At 42.5% G+C, this 18649-nt stretch overlaps 1 protein-coding gene across 4 annotated transcripts in view; it reads right to left on the bottom strand.

Moving 5' to 3' along the window:
• Positions 1 to 9592: 9592 nt before the first annotated feature.
• The window catches only part of DPYSL3 (dihydropyrimidinase like 3), a 54874-nt gene continuing 45817 nt past the window's right edge, over positions 9593 to 18649 (bottom strand). For 2 of the 4 annotated variants that reach the window (XM_083728279.1, XM_083728281.1), the window contains exons 8-14: positions 17586 to 17706; positions 16311 to 16467; positions 14049 to 14190; positions 12926 to 13096; positions 12183 to 12362; positions 10966 to 11128; positions 9593 to 10351 (exon numbers count right to left, since the gene is read on the bottom strand). In XM_083728279.1, coding sequence (XP_083584405.1) covers positions 10263 to 10351; positions 10966 to 11128; positions 12183 to 12362; positions 12926 to 13096; positions 14049 to 14190; positions 16311 to 16467; positions 17586 to 17706 — 1023 coding nt within the window. In that variant the 3' untranslated portion in view covers positions 9593 to 10262. Of the gene's footprint in view, positions 10352 to 10953; positions 11129 to 12182; positions 12363 to 12925; positions 13097 to 14048; positions 14191 to 16310; positions 16468 to 17585; positions 17707 to 18649 lie in introns of all 4 variants that reach the window. The other 2 variants (XM_083728278.1, XM_083728280.1) reach the window with 1 other exon arrangement.

Genomic DNA, 18649 nt, shown 5'->3' with positions numbered 1-18649 from the left:
TTGGGTTTTAATCACTGTATTGAAGCAAGGCAGACAGACGCTTGATACATTTGGCTAACTGAGCAAGCAATCCCGTCTTCACTTTATAGGCTCACTGGGCTGCTTTCACATACGAGAAGCTGCTTTCTATTAATATCTGGTTTCTCTTGCACTCAAGGAAAGCCACTGCCTTGTGGGGAGAGGACCAGTCATCTGGAATAAGTAGTTTATCTGCATGCACAAAGAAAGACGAGCTGCTTAAGCCCATCTATTGCTTCAGGCAGCTTAAGCTAAAATTGCTGCCTTGGATGTTGAAATCGATAAAATGTTCTCTAAGGCCCTCTAGCTACATCCTTTTTATGTGCACTTCCTGCAAAAATAATAATAATAACAACCCGCAATTTATTTTTCAACAAAACACTTTGGCTTCTTTCTGCCAAAGAAAACCGCCCCAGTTAGCAGCTGGCTGTGACCCAGCTCTCCGCTGCTTTTAAAGGTGAAAGGCCAGTAGCTGTCTTGGGACCAAAATCTTTCCAAAATGAAATATATGTGGCATGGAATTCTCCCAGAACCAGAGTCAAAGCAGGTTTCAAAGTAGTTGGGATCAGAGCATTGCCTTGTGTGCCTGTTGGGATCATTGCATTCAATAAGAAGCAATGTCTTTGTAGTGACACTCATCCTGCGTTGGAGACGGCACACTAGTCTCTCCATGGCTTTTATCAATTTCTCTTCTGTAGACCAGGCATGAATGCAGTTGTATAACGTTAATCATTAGATACCTAAGCTCAGCATTACCCAACGCAAAAGGTGATCACAAACTACCCTTCCTTTGGCCATGGTGGATTAAGCATAATAGATGCCAACATTCTGAATAAGCTCTAAGACTGGACTATAGCCTTGCTGTGCTCTGCCTGGGCTGTACAGCTGAGATGGCTAACTGGGGGCTCCCAGGCTCCAGCTCTCCCTGCCATCATTCTGCCTGGCCTGCTGCACCAGGCTGAATGGTCAGGGCATTGCTTCTCAACTGGGAGGAGCCCATGCTACTGTATAGTATCGAGGAAAATCCACAAAGCCCTTTAACACAGCTTTGGTCCAACTTTCCACTATTCACACTATATTGAATTTAAGTCTTACTGCTATGCCAGCACATTCTTTACGCCAGTCCCATTGGCTTGATATCTCAGCTGCATGTAAAGCCTAGAAATAAATTGGGATTGTTGCAGCACCAGGGAATAGCCTTGTCGAGATGTGTTGCTTTTTTAAGGCTGAATGTGAGCTACTAGGCCTGATTTGTACAATGTAGAACAGTCAGCCTCAAAAGACTGTTATTACTAGTGACGTCATTGGCACTACCCAATCGGTGCCCAAAAAACACAATGATAAGATGTGAAACACTCACTTTTAAAACAGGTTTGTGAGTTATGGGGCAAGACAGCATTTTTTAAATTTATTTTATTTTATTTTTTGGAATATCAAAACTGTGGGCTTAGGGTCAAACAGGATGATATAGTAAATGCATCAGCATATTTCTGTAGGTATACTTCCCCATCAACACCCACACACATCTTGATTGGAACTGTGGAACTCAACCCTGTCCCATTTCCCCCAAAAACGTTCCCCTGAAGTTGCTATTTATGCTATAGCCTCTCATTCAGAAAAACTGCACTAGGTGAGAGGGTTAAAACTCCCTTCCTCCAGGGTGGTTGTTTTTTTGAATTAAAGATAGTGAGAAGCAACAGTGCAATAAACATACTATCCTATTTGATGCTCTGTTGGTAAATGTGTTTTGCAGCAACAGAATCAGTAGCTGACAACTGTGTTTGTGGTAGAATAAAACTTTTGTGGGCAGGAGTGCCTTATGTCTAATTTGAATCCCAGAGTATGCCACAACTTGTCAGGTATTGCACTATTTTAAAATGCTAAAAGACAATACTTTAGAGTGAAGAGGACATGAGCTGCTGGCTATTTCAGAACTACCACTTTAGGGCCAAGCAGCAGCAATAATTTTTTTTTTTTTGCATTCCAGAGGTAGCCAACATGGTGCCCTTCAGATGTTGTTTGACCAGCCCCAGCCAGCATGACCAATGGTCAGATTATGGGAGTTTGCGTCCAGCAACATCTGAAGAGCCCTGTGTAGGCTACCCTTGCTCGGTGCAGTTTTGATCTCTTGTCACTTTCAAGCAATAACCTTCCCATGAAAAGTTTAACTGGTAAACAGTTGTTCAACATGCCACAGTAAAATGGCCGCCTATGCACTTTCTGCCCTGGATAGATAGATAGATAGATAGATTCTTTATTGTCATTACACAAGTGCAACATTGCACAAGTGCAACGAAATTGGATGCCATCCCTTAAAAACAACAAAAGCAACACAACAACAACAACCAAACAAACCACATTCCAGCCACACCCACACCCACACCCATCAAACTCCCAGGTCACACTATCGAGTTACTGCATTTAAGAAGGCCACAGCTCTTGGATAGAAACTATTTTTCAGTCTATTTGTCCTTGACTTGATGTTTCTGTATCTCCTGCCAGAAGGCAGTAGTACAAACAGACTGTGTCCCGGGTGAGATGCATCCTGCAGGATATTGTTTGCTTTCCTAAGACAGCGGGAACCGTACAGTTCTTCCAAAGATGGGAGGGGATGACCAATAATCCTTTGGGCTGTGGTTATGACATTCTGGAGCACCTTCCTCTTCCTAGCTGTACAGCTGGAGAACCAGGCACAAATACAGTATGTGAGAATGCTCTCTATGGAGCCTCGGTAGAAGGACACCAGCAGTCTCTCACTCAGATTGTTCTTCTTTAAAAGTCTGAGGAAATAAATTCTCTGCTGGGCCTTCTTCACCAGAGCAGTGGTATTTGCGCTCCAAGTCATGCCCTGATCGATAGTCACTCCCAAAAACCTGAATTCCGCCACCCTCTCCACCCGTTCCCCGTTGATATACAAGGGCTGAATGTCCGCCTTTTTTTTCCTGTAATCCACCACCAATTCCTTGGTCTTAGTCGTATTAAGAGCCAGATTGTTCTCTCCACACCAAGCACAAAGCCGCTCCACCTCGTCCCGATAGGCGGACTCATCCCCTCCTGAAATGAGCCCCACCACCGTAGTGTCATCAGCAAACTTGATGATTTTGTTGCTGGAATAAATGGCTGTACAATCATACGTATAGAGAGTATAGAGCAGGGGACTCAACACACAACCCTGTGGTGAGCCGGTGTTAAGGCTAAGGGCTGTGGACATATGTGACCCTACTCTAACCCTCTGAGAACGTTCTGACAAAAAGTCCAAAACCCAGAGACAGGTGGAGTTGGAGAGTCCAATCGCCTCTAGCTTGGACACCAGTCTATGGGGGAGGATAGTGTTAAAAGCAGAGCTAAAATCCACAAACAGCAGCCTCACATAACTCCCCGGCTGCTCCAGATGGAACAGAGCAGCATGGAGAGTGGTAGTGATAGCGTCTTCCGTGGATCTATTTGCCCTGTATGCAAACTGGTAGTTGTCAAAAGTTGATGGAAGACAGGAAATAATGTGACGGCGCACCAGTTTCTCAAAACACTTCATGATGATTGGAGTCAGTGCAACTGGTCTGTAGTCGTTCAGACTACTGATTGTGGATTTTTTAGGCAGAGGAACAATAGTTGACGACTTCAGGCAGGGTGGGACAATAGACTGGTGTAAGGACTTGTTGAAGATCTTAGTAAAGACCCTCGCCAGCTGATCCGCACAGCCCTTCAACACCTTTCCCGTGATGCCATCAGGTCCAGCAGCCTTCCTCGGATTCACCATCCTCAATACCTGTCTCACCTCATGCTCCTCTACAGTGAATGAGGGGCCCCTATGGGCTGGTGGCTGTAATACCGGCGTCTCAGGTGGCTCCTTCTCGAAGCGAGCAAAGAAGAAGTTAAGCTCCTCCGCCAGCAAAGGGTCACCGTCGACAGCACCAAGGTTAGGTTTGTAGTTGGTAATATGCTGAATCCCCTGCCACATCTGTCTTGTGTTGTTACTCCTTAAATTATCCTCAATCCTCTGCCTATAGACCAGTTTTGCCCGTCGAATACCCCTCTTCAAGTTTGCTCTTGCCACACTGTAAAGCTGCACCTCGCCCGACCTAAAAGCCCTGTTCCTTTCCCGCAACAGGCACTGGACCTCTCTATTCATCCAGGGTTTCTGATTGGGGTAAAACCGGATGGATTTATTTACTGTGACAGTGTCTGTGCAGTGATTGATATAGCACAGAACTGCCGCCGTGTGCTCCTCCAGGTCTGAACGATCAAAAATGTCCCAATTGGTTCTCTCAAAACAGTCCTGCAGCTGATGGATGGCACCTTCAGGCCAAATTTTAACAGTCCTTGATATTGTGGGAGCCCGTTTCCTGAGTGGGATATATGCTGGTACCAGGAACAGAGACATATGGTCGGACTGGCCCAAATGTGGCAGCTGTAAAGCCCTATAGCCGTGATTTACATTCGAATAAACTTTGTCCAGTGTCTTGTCCCCTCTTGTGGGACATTTCACATGCTGATAGAGCGTTGGGAGCACTTTTTTAAGTTCAACATGATTAAAGTCTCCCGCAATGATGTGCACAGCTTCAGGATGCTTGTCTTGCTGGCTGCTGATAAGGCTCTGCAGGCATCCCAGCGCCAAGTTGGCATTGGCATCTGGTGGCACGTACACACCAGTTAGCATAACAGCTGTAAACTCCCTAGGGAGATAGGCTGGTCTACATTTAACAGCCACATATTCCAAATCCGGTGAACAGTAACTGCCAACGGTCTTAGAATTATTGGACCAGCATTTGTTCACATATACACACAGCCCCCCTCCTCTGGTTTTTCCGAAGTCCATGCCTCGGTCATGACGATGTACCACACAGCCTTCCAACTGAATAGCCGTGTCTGGTATGGACGGTTGAAGCCATGTCTCAATGACAAATAAAACGCAGCAATCTTTTACAAGACTGTTCTTTGCCGCCAGCAGCCTCAATTCATCCATCTTGTTGGCAAGAGATCTCACATTAGCAAGAAATATGCTAGGGAGTGGTGGTTTAGATGGACTCCTCTGCAATCTTACCAGGACGCCGGCCCGACAACCCCTTTCTATGCACTTTCTGCCCTGGATAGCTTTCTGCACAGCGATAAATAGGAGGCATTAAATCTGGTTATAGTCACATGTCTAACAATTGTAAGCAATTGGGTTTTAGGCTTCATCCTTTTGTCTTGCATAGAAATGGGCTGCGAAGACAGCTTGCTCATTATCAATGTTAACAGGTTAGTAATTATGTCAGGTTTAATGAAAATACACAAGTGGTATTTCTGGCACTTTTCTTCTCTTCCATTTTATAAACATGGTCTATTAAACTTTCTATAAGACTCTTAATACTGCCTTGACTCTTTTTTACCCTTTAAAAAATAAAAATACTTGTGTTAATTTATTAAATGTTCATGTTTAAAAAGTCTGTTGGATAGATAAGAGAGACTTGCCCCATTCAATATATTTGTAGGTTTGCCGAGTCGGTTTTGATGAGGTAGCTAAGGGGCTAAGGGATGACCAAGAGGGGTGTCATATAGCCATGGATCTTCCTGTAAGGTAAGCCAGAATGTGAATAGCAGCAAACCTGCTTAGTTGTAATATAAAGGTGAGACCCAATTCTTTGCCAAACCATCTTAGCAATAGTCATTCTCCTCTCCTGCATTCCCTTCCATGGCCAACTCCTGCTTGCTATCTTCTTAATTTAATGAGGGTTGTGATCAGACAGCAGGGTCCCTGCCTATGTTCTTCACAGCACCTTGGACAGTGGCGGAATTAAATGTTGTTCAATAAACTGTGAGTTGGAACTTTTGGCAATAGAACTTCATTTTTAAAATGAAGTTAATTTACATTGTAATTGCCACATTATAGTTTACTTATTTTTATTTATAAAATCTCTATACCACCCTTCATGTAACAATCACAAAGCAGTTTACCATATAAAAATACAGAACATATTAACAAATGAAAACAACAACCCTGAATAAAAGGCCCTAGATTGTTTGCCTGGCACCATTCTAAACTGACTATATAGACAATCCATGCTCTTGAACAGCCCCATATCTTTTCACTGCAGTTTGCAAAGAACATCCTGCTAGACTGTCCCCAACATTTGTAATATACTCAACAGGTGTCTGGTTGTATGTGAAAGCTCAAGTATCATCATAGTAGAGAGACTCTGTAGGGGAGCTTCTGTGGGAATCTGCGCTCTCACCCCCCCTCCCTTTTCTGGCCACTTTTCATTTTATTTGAAGCTTAGATAAAATTCTCACAAATAGGATCTTTCAGTTTTTTTCTATTCTTTTACGCAGTTGTAAAACAACTCTCAGAAAGGAATAGAATGTTCCTAACCTTCCAATTTCAAGTACTTAAGGTGACATTGATGTGTTGGAGAGATCACACATCTGATTGATTTTCACTGCTGGCCGGAGCTCCAGTTAATAACAGTTTTACGTATTTTTCAAAGCTTGATGACATCCTTTTTTTTATCCCAGATTGCAAAAACTTACCTCAAATCGCAAAGGCAGGAAAAAGTCTCAACCAATCTGTTATGTTAAAAAGTCATCAAGTTTGTTAACTGACAATTGCAAACAGCAATCAAGATATCCATGTTGTGTTAAAACTTTTGTTGACAAGAATTAGAGGCTGTTTGTCAGTTTCTGGACTGATCCACACCTGCATATAGATCACCTGCTCTCAGGCTGACTTGTCACAATGGCCATCCTTGACTAGCTCATTGATTTTCTGAAATTTTCATCAGCTGAATCTATTCTTGTGAATTACAGAAGGTTCAATTCACATCTGATGTGTATTAGGTCTGTGCTGTCATCCACAGAACACAGTAGAATGTGGCCAGAAGTGGCATTAGTCTCATTTGAACAGGTAACTTATTGTAAGGTATGCTCTGTGTTGCTGATGGTTTGATGTTAGGGGGATGCCACAAATGAAGATGTACAGCTGTCATTTCACAAGTCTTCCATGAATCACATTTAGAAGCACTTCTAAAGCTTATTAATGCCAGTCTGTGAAAATGCACATATTTATCCCTCTTCCATTAAAGCTAGTAAGAATTGCAATTGGATATATTCAAGTTCAATTCTAGAAAATATTAAATAAGAAATATAAAAAAGCTGCCTGCAGAATCAAAATGTGTACAGAACCTACATTGTATGAGCATGAAGTGGCTGCCAGTATGTAGTTTTCCACTTGTGAAAAGTCCATTGTGGACACAGAAAGGAGTATGTTCTCGTCTGTGTTGCAGAAACAACTGACTCCCATCTCTCATCACATTTCTTCCTCTTAAAACACACAATCCGATTTCTGAGAATAAGCAAGTGTGCAGTTTTGTCTTCCATACTCTCTTACACAAACCACAGCTCAACAGTATGTGTTCCGTTATTTGTAGTTTGGCTCCATCTTGTGGCAACTTGGGAATAATGCAACTATTGTAGTGACACTGTAAGCTGTCTTTTATTAACAATATTGGTCCATCTGGCTCAATATTGTCTCCACATTGACAGTCAGTAGCTCTCCTTTTCTGGATAGATCTTTTCTAGTCCTACCTGGAGATACCAGGGATAGAACGTGGGATGTTTTGCAGGCAAAGTATGTGCTGGCAGACCACAGATATCACTGAAGTCAGCTTGCCAACCAAGAAAAGATGGAAAGTGACTGAGATTCTTTATTATATTTAGAGGTACAGAAGGAAAGGTTACTCCAGCATACCAAAGCTGGTGAAAGAGGAATGTGACTGACAACATTTACATACTTGTATACCTTAGGCAATGTGAGAAGTCAAGTTTACCATAGAGACATTTGGCATATTTACAAAGGGCCCATATTATACCTTTGGTTAGAAAAGTTTTTTCTATCTTATATTAATAGTAGGATCTTATTTGAACATGCAGCCTGCTGCGAAGGATATTCTTAAGCATGAACCTGGCAAAGACTGGAGTTAAGATGGCAGGATAGAGTAATGCTCATGCATTTCCTCCAGGAACCAGAGCAGCAAACCAAGCAGACTGGGCACATAGATGACAGAGGCCTCTTCCAATGTTGTTATACTAGCTACAGTACTTTACCTTAACAACACTCTTATGTTCCATCTTCACCATGCCCAATGTCAGGCAACAAAATTATCCATTTAAGTCATGTGGAACAAGGACATGACTAAGAGACTCAAAACCCACATTATTGTCTTGCTCTTTGCAAAGGACGTTTTTAGCATCATAGTTCATTTGTGGAACTGCAAGGAGGAAGATAGGGGAGATTATTCTATCTGGCAAGCTGAGATGCTTGTGCTGATGGACTAAATGTTAATAGGGCAAGGTGAATTTCACCAAGTGTGTTCAGTTCTCCTAAAACAAGGCAGCTTCCACATTATAAGCCTACCAGCTAACTTTGTGTGAAGTTTATCTTTTTAAATCACAAAACTGCTCCTTGTCATTTTCTAATCTGCCAGGTAAGGGCAGTCCAAAAGCTGACAGGTAAACCTATTGTGTTGGGCCTCCTTTAATTTACAAGCACATTTCTTGTTTCTTGCGCAGGCTATATTATCAGCTGTTGTGGAAAGACAGGGTCTCAGCTAGTTTGATCCGACATAACTTAATGTTCATGATTATTGCAGCTGAAACTGAAGGAAGCTTAAGGCCACTTCTCTGACATAGATGCTGTGTTTGCTTATACCTGACTGAAATCTAGCAGACACATAATAATGTTTGACAAGGCACTTTTTAATAGAGAAAGCGATATTGTCAAAAAGTATTTTAGTGTAAATACGGATAAAATCAGCAGTATTCTATGGTCTGTTTGGTGCTTGTGTACTGAACTGAAAGCAAATTAAGTAGATGCTTTATAAATACACTTTTTCATGGGCAACTACCAGTGTGTGGAATGCAGAGCCCATGCAGATCCCTGTTGCCAACCCATGGTACTGAACGGCACTGAAGAGTGGGACATGTAGAATGTGAGGAACACTGAGAAGAGCTTTGCCTATCTTCAACGTGGGCATGGAGGCATGCCACTAGCACCAACCTGGAGGGTGGCAACGGGCCTCTTCTGTGGTGGCTCTCCCCAGGGAGGTTTCGCTGGCGCCTTCATTATACACCTTTGGGTGCCAGGAGAAAACATTCCATTTCAACCAGGCCTTTGGCTGACTAACATCCTAAATCCTTTTAAATGTGTTTGTGGGAAAGGGTTGGGGGTTATTGGTTTGTTTTGCTTTTATTATGTATTTTGTGTTTTTATCTTGTATTTTTATGCTGTGAAGCACTCTGAGATCTACAGATGAAGGGCAGTATATAAATCCAATCAATCAAGAGAGCCACAGAGATTCAAAAAGCCCAGAATGGAAATCAGTCACAGCCCTCATGAGAGGAGATGCTACAACTTCCAGTTCACTAACCAGTTTGTGTGATATGAAAGAAAGAGGATTTGGCAAGAAGTTCAGTCCTGTACAAACTGAGCACAGGGGGTGATATCCTTTCCCCTACCCCCACCCCAAGAACTTGAAATTAATTGTGAGGGAGGAAGAAACTGTTACTTTGCCTCGACAAGCCAAGGAGGGGGGAAAAATCATGCCTTTCCATTTTTTATTCAATAAAATGTACAAAGTAATAAAATCTCTAACAGGAAGGTGATACAACAGAGCCATTACAAAGATGGCTGAATTTTCCAATGGCCTCATGTAGTGCTCTGAGGCAACTATGTCTTGTCTGAATTTAGTGGAAACAGAAGAACATGGACACAACACACAGATCTACTTGGTCTGCCCCCCGTCCACCTCCCACTACCCTGCCCCACCACCTTCTGCCCCCACCCTTCCCCAACACTAAAACTCCTTGGTTGATTCTGCCCAAGTAAACTGGCTAAATAAACAGCTCATGTCATTAGTTTCCCATCTTTAATCCAATCCCCTTCTTACAATGTGTTATCACACAAGCACTCACCATGTACAATTACATACTCTTAACTTAGTCACCTGTCTGATTTGCATGCATGTAAAAAAAAAGGGGGGGATATTAAGGCTATGAATAAACAGAAAAGAAAACCCGCAATATTTTTTAAAGCTAGGTAGCGAGTAGCATTTATGAAACATAAGGCTTGAGGCTTATTGATTCTTCAAAATCTGAATGCTTCTTCAGGTTGCTCTTTCCTTCTTAAATATCAAGGTACCATTGCTTAGTTTTCTCAAATAACAGTTTCCCCCTTCCCTTCCCCCCTTCTCCCCTCCCTGAGTACTGGGTGCTTAACTCAGAGATGTTATATTGGAGCGGCCTCCTGGAGGTGCTACAATGCGCTTGCTTGCTGCGCGAACACCTTCATCAATTTGGGTACCTGCAGGGCATACACAAGATGAAAGAGGGGGGAAAGCAGGAAAAGGAAGTTAGGTGCTTTTCTTCACAGGGCTAAGAAAAAGTAATACAGCGAAAGACCTGCTATGAAGGCTATTTTCTTGTCAACCATAAAATCTTAGAACACAATTGCTTTGGCACAGGTACCGCTAGCTAGCTAACTCTGGAAATATCTATGCTCACCATAAAGGGAAAAGCAGCAGTAAATCATATAAAAAGTAGGTGACAGTCGACCATTCCACAGCAAAGAGTGGCACCTGGTGTGGCTTAACTTTCCTACTATTTGAGATCCCTGATAATCTGAATAGGTGGCTACAAATCTAGTGTGTGAAATCCACTAGTGGTCTTAACGCATAAATGCTGACAAAGGTTACAATAAGCATATGGAATGAAAAGATGTCCCCTTCCCTTCTCTGCCTAATAGAATAAAACAAATCTCAAACCTGCCAGCTGGGTGAATTTGATTTTATTGCAGCTAGAGAAGCTGTACTAAGTACCAGTGGCACCTTTTCCCTTGCCTTCTGCCTAGAAGTGTTGCAATCAATGTACCATCTTCTCACCCAATCAGCTTAACAGATAGCTTACCCGATAGCTTACCCGATAAGCTAAATCCAGACTGGTGGAGATTCCTTACTGGGGGTGTCTGCCTGGTAGGTGATCCCCGAGTAGAGCCTGCAGGAGTGCCCCCTTTAGGTGTAGTGGTCAAGTCAAACACAGGCCCATCATACATGCCCCTTGGCACAGCATGCATCTCAGCCATCTGTCACAGGTAAGAGAAAAAAGCAATGTATTAGGCCAGTGGTTTTCAACCAGTGTGCCATGGCACCTGGGGTGCCTTGAATGGTGGTCAGGGGTGCAACACTGGCCTCTGTCCCTCTTTCCTCCCTCCTCCGATGCCCTCTTGTGTCTCTGTCTCCCAATGGCTTGCATAGCTGTTTGTTGCAGCAGCTCTGGCTACAAGCTCCCCAGGCGAATGGTGCCTCTTGGGCTGGTCACGGGGTGCTTCCCAGGTCCCTGTGGGGCAATGTGAGGAGACACATCTCTTTGGGGCAGGAGGTGCCGCTCAGAAACCAGGGGCGGCAGCAGCCCAGAGGACTCCCAAGGAGAGGGGAGAGGAGAGGAGGCTGAGGGAACATTCCACAAGGGAGGGTGTTCAAAAAAGGGTGTGAGGCTGCTACTCTGCAAACAAGGGGTGACATAACTGGGCTTCTGAGCCCCACAGGGGTGCCGCATAAACAATGTATTTGGTCAAGGGAGCCGTGGACCAATAAAGGTTGAAAACCCCTGTATTAGGCCTGGCTTCCCTCAACTGTCCGCTCAACTGTCAGTGCAAAGGCCTTCACAGACTTCTCCATCACCCATCCACAATTAGCAGAAGGGTGGGAGTGATATGATGATTTACTACAGGTTTTGGTCTTGTAAACACAGTGAAAACATGCTACCAAGCAAGGCAACCTGAATAAGGAGAAGCTCTCTGAGGAAGGAAATGTAGCCATGCATTTCTCATTAATGATACACAGAAAGGGTCTCTTCTCAATTGTAGAAGCTACTACTCTATGGCTGCTTCTATGACAAAGATAATGTCTGAAGTTCATGGCTGTAAGAGAGGAGACCGCATGACAGCTGTACCCAACATAAGCATGATACCTTCTAGAAACTAGGACAATGCTGGCTACTCCCATGTGACTCAGGGCTTCTGGTAGTATCTTCACAGCATGGGAAAGAGCTGTGGTGCACAGTTCCCTTGCCATAAAGCAGTATGAAGGAAGAGACACCATCATTAAAACCCTACATACTGGGCTTCTCCATCTTACCTTCCTCCTTGCTTTGATGCGCTTGTAGACATAGTCTGAGAAAGGGGTGCCAGGAATGAAGCGCCCTGTCCCCTGTGTCACATGAAGGTTGCCATCTTCCATCATTATCTTCCCCTGGCATATGACAACCAAGGGGGCGCCACGTAGCTCCATTCCTTCAAAGATGTTGTATTCCGCTGCCTACAACACATTGGAGTCAGACTCATTATGCATCAAGCCACCAGCCCACCTAAACCAGTGCCAAGTCTACAGATACCCTCTACCCTGCGGGCCTACCCCTGCCCTGAGACGTATGGGTATAGGGCGGTATATAAATTTTAAGAAAGAAAGAAAGATACACTCTATGAAACCCAAGAACAGCAGGTGGGGGATCATTCTGTCTGGCAAGCTGAAATGCTTGTGCTAACTAAATAATATTAGCACTGCATTGAATTCCTCCTAAGATCTGAAAACACACAAGTATTCCGGCCCAAAACTTTTTGCCCTCAAGAGATGAATGCTTTGACCCTATAGCCTAAACACCTTTTTTAAAAATAAAGAAATACATTTCATTTTTGTTTGCTACTTCGTTTCTGTGAGGATGTGGATGGGCTAAGGCAGACTGAAGCAGAAACGAGCAACCCAGAATGAAGAGAAGACAAAGCTGTCCAGGGCTCAGGTTCCTATATTCCTGTGCTTAACTTCACAAACTGACCATGTCAGTTTGTGAAGTTAAAAGACTTACTGACCAGCAAAAGACTTACTGATTGGTGGCTTTTAGCAGATACAATTTTCACTGCATCGGGATCCCATATGACAAGGTCACTGTCTGATCCAACAGCAATTCTGCCCTTTCTTGGGTACATGTTGAAGATCTTGGCAGCATTGGTGCTTGTCACAGCCACAAACTGGTTTTCATCCATTTTACCCGTAGCCTGTTGGGTATTAATCATAAAAGAAAGATAAGGCAAGTAAAACAAGTTACAGTCATAGGAGTAAAGCAGGTCCCAAAAATACAAATCTCAGATATCAAATGCCAGAATAAAGAGCTGCATCTTCAGAGTACATTGGAAACCATATAATGAAGGTGTCAGATGCACCTTTGTGGGGAAGGAATTCCACAGCCTAGGAGCTGTCACAGAGAATGCCCTCTCCTGGGCCAGCACTAGGCAGTGGAACTACCAAGATGGTCCTTTCTGCCAATCTTAATACCCAGAGGGTCTGTAAGGAAGGAGGCGATCTCAGATAATTGGGGCATATGTCATATAAGGCTTTAAACATTAATGTGAGCAGCCTGAATTGGGCTCAGAAACAAGCTGACAACCATGCAGCTGATATAAACAGAGGCTATACGAGTTACAAAGGGAAGTTTTCATTTCCAATAGCTGAATAATTCAGTTTCCTTTATTCTGGATAAAACTAGTATTAAAAGAGCAGGTCATTAAGCAGATTCACCTTAAATGCACAACTAATATATTTTGGAGCGTTTCTCCCAATAAGAACCTACACAGACCCTTTGATCTGTCATCTGAGGCCTTCCTCCAGGTCCCCCCTCTGAAGGAGATTTGAAGGGTGGTGATGAGGGACAGGGCCTTTTCATTTGTGGCTACCTGCTTTGGAATGCGTTCACACTAAGGTCCACATGGTGCCAATATATTTGATGGATTATGACATAGCTGTCTATGGTATTTTTCTGCTGCTGTTTTATTGGTTCTGTTTTATAAGTTACTGTACGGCTCTGATGGTAATGTATAGTTCTTTATTATGATTTTACATTATGCTTTATGCTCCTAAATTTTTATGTCACTTCAAGACTTCTGTGAGGCAAGCAACTAATACATTGAATAAATAATACAAGTAATATCAATCCCCATCCTCTTCTCTTACCACTGCTTTGTCCCAAATAACAGACATCCGTTCCTCAATCCCATTGGTCCCCTCTGGGATTGCTGTGAAGTTGTCTTTTCCAATTGCTTTCTGCGCTGTACTGAATGTACAGTGTGCACTTCCTGAGACTTGGAGGTCACCACTAGCTCAGAGACAAGGAACAAAATGTATTGGTTAGCCATGCCCTTAGTCCAGTCGTACAAGAATGCTTTTATCTCCAAGTAGTTTACTGAAAGGCTGTAATTAGCATAAATGTGAACTAGAAAAGTAATGTATAAAAGAACCTTGTGACTAAGTAGCAATGCCCAATATTGCTTTTCCCCCTCCTCCTCCCACATCTTTTTTCCTTTTGTGTCATGCCTTTTAGATTGTAAGCCTAGGACGGAGACAGTACTGTTTATTGATCATTGTAAATCTAAACCTATTCAAGAACCTTTTTCAGCTGAAGATTTATTTGCTCTTGAAAAATGAAGCAAGAAAATTATTGCAGCTAGCACCAGATTGATTTGATTGCAGACAAGTGAGTCAGACAACAGATCAGTGCCAACACTATGCTTTAAAGAAAGTCTGCTGATGCAAGTTTATTCACATGAACAGTGTTAAGATGAATCCACAGTTCCCGTGAAACTAGAAAGTGTTTTTCATTTTCATGGAAGGAGAGCCATGATCTTGCAGGAGTTCACAGGTTCCACTTTATAATGCTCAGGGGTGTACAATGTATGTGAGCAGGATTTTTTTTAGAACAGCATATGATTAGAACCAGCTCTCAGTGTGAAAATTAGATACTGGAGTCACAAGAGATTGCCCACTAGCAGTGAAATCTTCAACGGCATACTGTCAAAATGTTATGTGAAGGAGAGAGAAATAAAATTGGTTGGCTGCCTAAAGCATCTGCTTCTTGGTTTGTCTACTTCTTGGTAAAGGTAAAGACTTTATTACTTTAGCCACACCTAGAATCTTTTGTTGGAAAGGCATCCAGATTTCATCTATGACAGAATTGCTACATTGCTTCTATTCTACTCTTTCTTGCAATGTAACAAAACCTTGACCCACATAATCCAAAGTATTTCAACCACTGTATGAAACAAGCTTTTAGCATAACCTATTAACTTAACTTTGTTTCAAAGTTCATGTAGTGTCTAAAGACACTAAGTCATTTGCTTTGGTCCATTATATTTATCTGCTTGTGGCTCTAGAGGGCAGCAACAAACAATGGTCATGGCCTAACAATCATACCAAAGACTATGCAAAGAGTTCCATGGAAACTTCCTGCTTCCTGGCGTCTGCTAGCTGCCAGGGACTTAGCTGAAAGGATGCACGGTAATTAAGAAAAAAAAGGGGGGGGGGCTTAAAGCCTTGTCTAAACACTAAAAAAGGAAACTATAGAGATTGTTTGCCTTCCAGATGGACCCTGTGACTGATTTTCTGATTCAAAGAGTCTCTGAGCCTCATGGCCTCAGTCTGGGCTTCAGAACACAAGTCCTAATCCAATGATAATCTCCATCTCCTCTTAATAATTTGGTGCCATATGTCTGCTTTACTACGCAGAGAGATTTGTGTCAGTCAGATTTGTTCTGCTAAAAACTAGCTAACTAACAGGCAGGCGATCCTCCTAAAGACTATATCCAAAAGAATACTGAGCAGGGAGTTTAAGAAAAGCAGGCATGGTTCCTTTTTTCCAGGACTTGGCCACTTCATATGTGTTATGAAATATTTTTTCCATGTTGGTCAGTTTTAATACAACTCACACCTAGTTTATTCAGTCTTCTCTTCAAGTTGCCAGTCAACGCATACAATTTGAAATGTGAGATGTACCTCACTATTTCCAAACTTGAAATCTGAAATATACCTCACTGTTTCCAAATATAAAACCTTATTTTTAGTTTCTGGATGCTCACTAATCCAGGTCTGTGCCAACATGCAATTCAGCTAACTACCCCCCAGTGCTAAATGACCCACTTCTTTTGTTTTTCTATACGTCTAATTTCTTTAGTAAGTATCCCTTCTTTTTCAGCATCACCGCTGTCCTCAGTTTGAAGCTGTCTTATGAGCTATTCCAGATGCAAATGTGCACTTGCAATAGCAACACCTCAGAATCCTCCAAATGAACAAGGCAATATAAACAGAATCTGGAAAGTCCCCACTTGAGTGGGTGCAGTTCACTACTTTCCTGTTTATGTTAGCTCCAAGCATCATCTTATTATTCATTTTCCATAGGACTGGTTGCAAGAGAGAGTATTTCCCTTTCTCGCTATAACCAACCTGGCCAGTAAGGAGTTGATGTAATCAGGAGTTGTTGGATCTGGACTCAGCGGAGGGGAGGTCACAAATGCAGCAGCTTTTGCCCAGTTTTTGCTCCAATAGTGTGTTCCATCTGTTCCAAGACTGGCTGCAATTGGCTCGCCAAACACTACATTACCTGATGGTGAAAATAACAACAAAGATTTAGGACAAGGACAATACATTTTACAGAAGGGGAGAAGGGGAGCTAGGCCTGCAGCTGATTCTGTTGGCAGAAGTACACATTTATAAAAGTTAGTGCCATCCTCAGTTAGTCTAGCTCTAGAATATGGCAGCCATAATTAGAATCTGCTGCAGACCACATATATCACCTATGCTTAAAGAACTACATCAACTTCCGGTCTTTCAAGGACAAATCAGACTGCCTTTAAAGCTCTAAACCCAGGATTCCTTAAAGGAGTGTCAGACTAGGACTTGGTAAATCAAGGTTCAAATATGCTGTCAACTAGTCCAAGGGGAGCAGTGACATCACTGATAAAGATGGCAGGCTGAGCAGCTCTCTCCTCCTCAGCCAGATGAAATAACAGATTAAATGTACCCCAAATCCTAAAACTATTTAGATTTAACATTGACCCTGAGAAGGATATATCACAATGAGTGAAAGAACGGACTCTGAAGATTCATTTTAACATCATAAACTGACTCAATAGATGGGTTCTGATGACATTGAAGACAGACCCATGATGGTGCCAAAAAACAAAGACTATGTACGGAAGACATTGAGCTGGCAAAGGGAATCTTGGATAAATTTTAAAAGGAATTATCTGAAGAACGGAACAAAGCACTGACCCTTTGAAGGACAGTGTTAAAGGTATAGCTGATAAAGAGCCTCATCTTCTGATGTAAGCAGGCTAAAATAAGCAGGCCTCCTTGATGGTAGGATCCTCTTCCAAGTGAATTCACTTCCCACCATGCTTACTCCTTTTCAGGAGGATCATGAAAACCTTCTTTAGGGGAAGCTTTGTGGCCCTTGGTCTATTTCAGTTATGTTTTTGTATTCTTTTAATTGGCTGCTTCTTTGCTATTGGTTTTTGTTCTTCTGGCTCAAGAGCGCTTAATATGTGGCCCTCCCGTTTTGGCTGGGGCTGCTGGGAGTTGTAGTCCACAAGATGATTACCCTTATTCTAGTGTTTTTATACTGGTTTCCTTTTTTAAAGTCATTCTGAGGCTACAGCCATTCTAGCAAACCTTGTAAGTAAGGTGACATGGGTAGGTAACAAAGATGCAGCTGCTCACCCTTTTTTCTGGCCTGTGAAATCAGGTCAGCAGCACTCTTGCTCATCACTTTGGTCACATATAAGGGGCAGTTGGTCTGGCTGGCAATGGTGATCGCACGGAAGACAGCTTCAGCCTCCAGCTGAAACAGAGAAGGGACTGTGAGCTCAGAAAACAGCAAAGGAGTTCAGTAACTTTGCATGACACAATATATTCCACTTCAAAGCATGACCTTTCCATTCCCTTAAGAAAGTTTGGAACAGCAAGAAAAGAATGATCCTCAAATCCTGAACAAAGCAGAAGCATTAAATTCTAAAACGCTTCCCTCACTAACCTTTCCAAACTCTACCCAACACAGTATCAACTTTCTATTTTATGTGTGATGGGTGTTTCTTGCACAACTGTCCTCTCTCTCCAAAGACTCCTTTGTTCGCAGTAGTTCATGCATTTTGCAATAGAAAACATTGCAAATCATGCACAGTAGCAGTTTTGGCCTTGAAAGATGAAAGCTAACACAACCTGCTATGTGAGACTATTATGTCTAAGCTCAGCTTGTGCATTAACCCTGTATCCCCTAATGAACCCATTTAGTAAATGAAACCTGTGTTTGCTAGATAGAGAGACATGCTCCATACAGCAGTCAGCTACTTAACAGGGGGAAAGGAGGAGGAATCATTTATCTTGTGTTTTTATATTTTTATCCAGAAGCCACCCTGGGTACCAGTCTGGAGGAAAGGCAGGATAGAAATGAATAAAATAATTCACAGAGAGACGGTTTAGGCTACGAATGGTCCCAAAGCAGCAGCAAAAAGGAAAAAATTGAGTTCACTAATTTGTTAGTGGTGATTAATTGTATATCATTTTTATTAACAGTTAACATTGAGAATATATTAGCAGCTGTTCTAAAGCAACAGCATGCATCTCTTGCAGAGCCAATCAAACCACCTGAGCCATATAACTGTGAGCTACAAACCCAAAATTTGCCAATTTCATTATTATTATATGTACAATCCACAATTACAACAATTTCTCTCTTCTCCTCATCTCCCTATCTCTCAGTCCTCAGGTTTAACCCTCACTGATTA

The sequence above is a fragment of the Podarcis gaigeae genome (genome assembly GCF_964106915.1).
Source record: "Podarcis gaigeae genome assembly, chromosome: 2".
In the NCBI taxonomy this organism is placed as follows: domain Eukaryota; kingdom Metazoa; phylum Chordata; class Lepidosauria; order Squamata; family Lacertidae; genus Podarcis; species Podarcis gaigeae.
The sequence above is the reverse complement of the archived record's forward strand: the minus strand, read 5'-3'. Positions and strand labels throughout refer to the sequence as shown.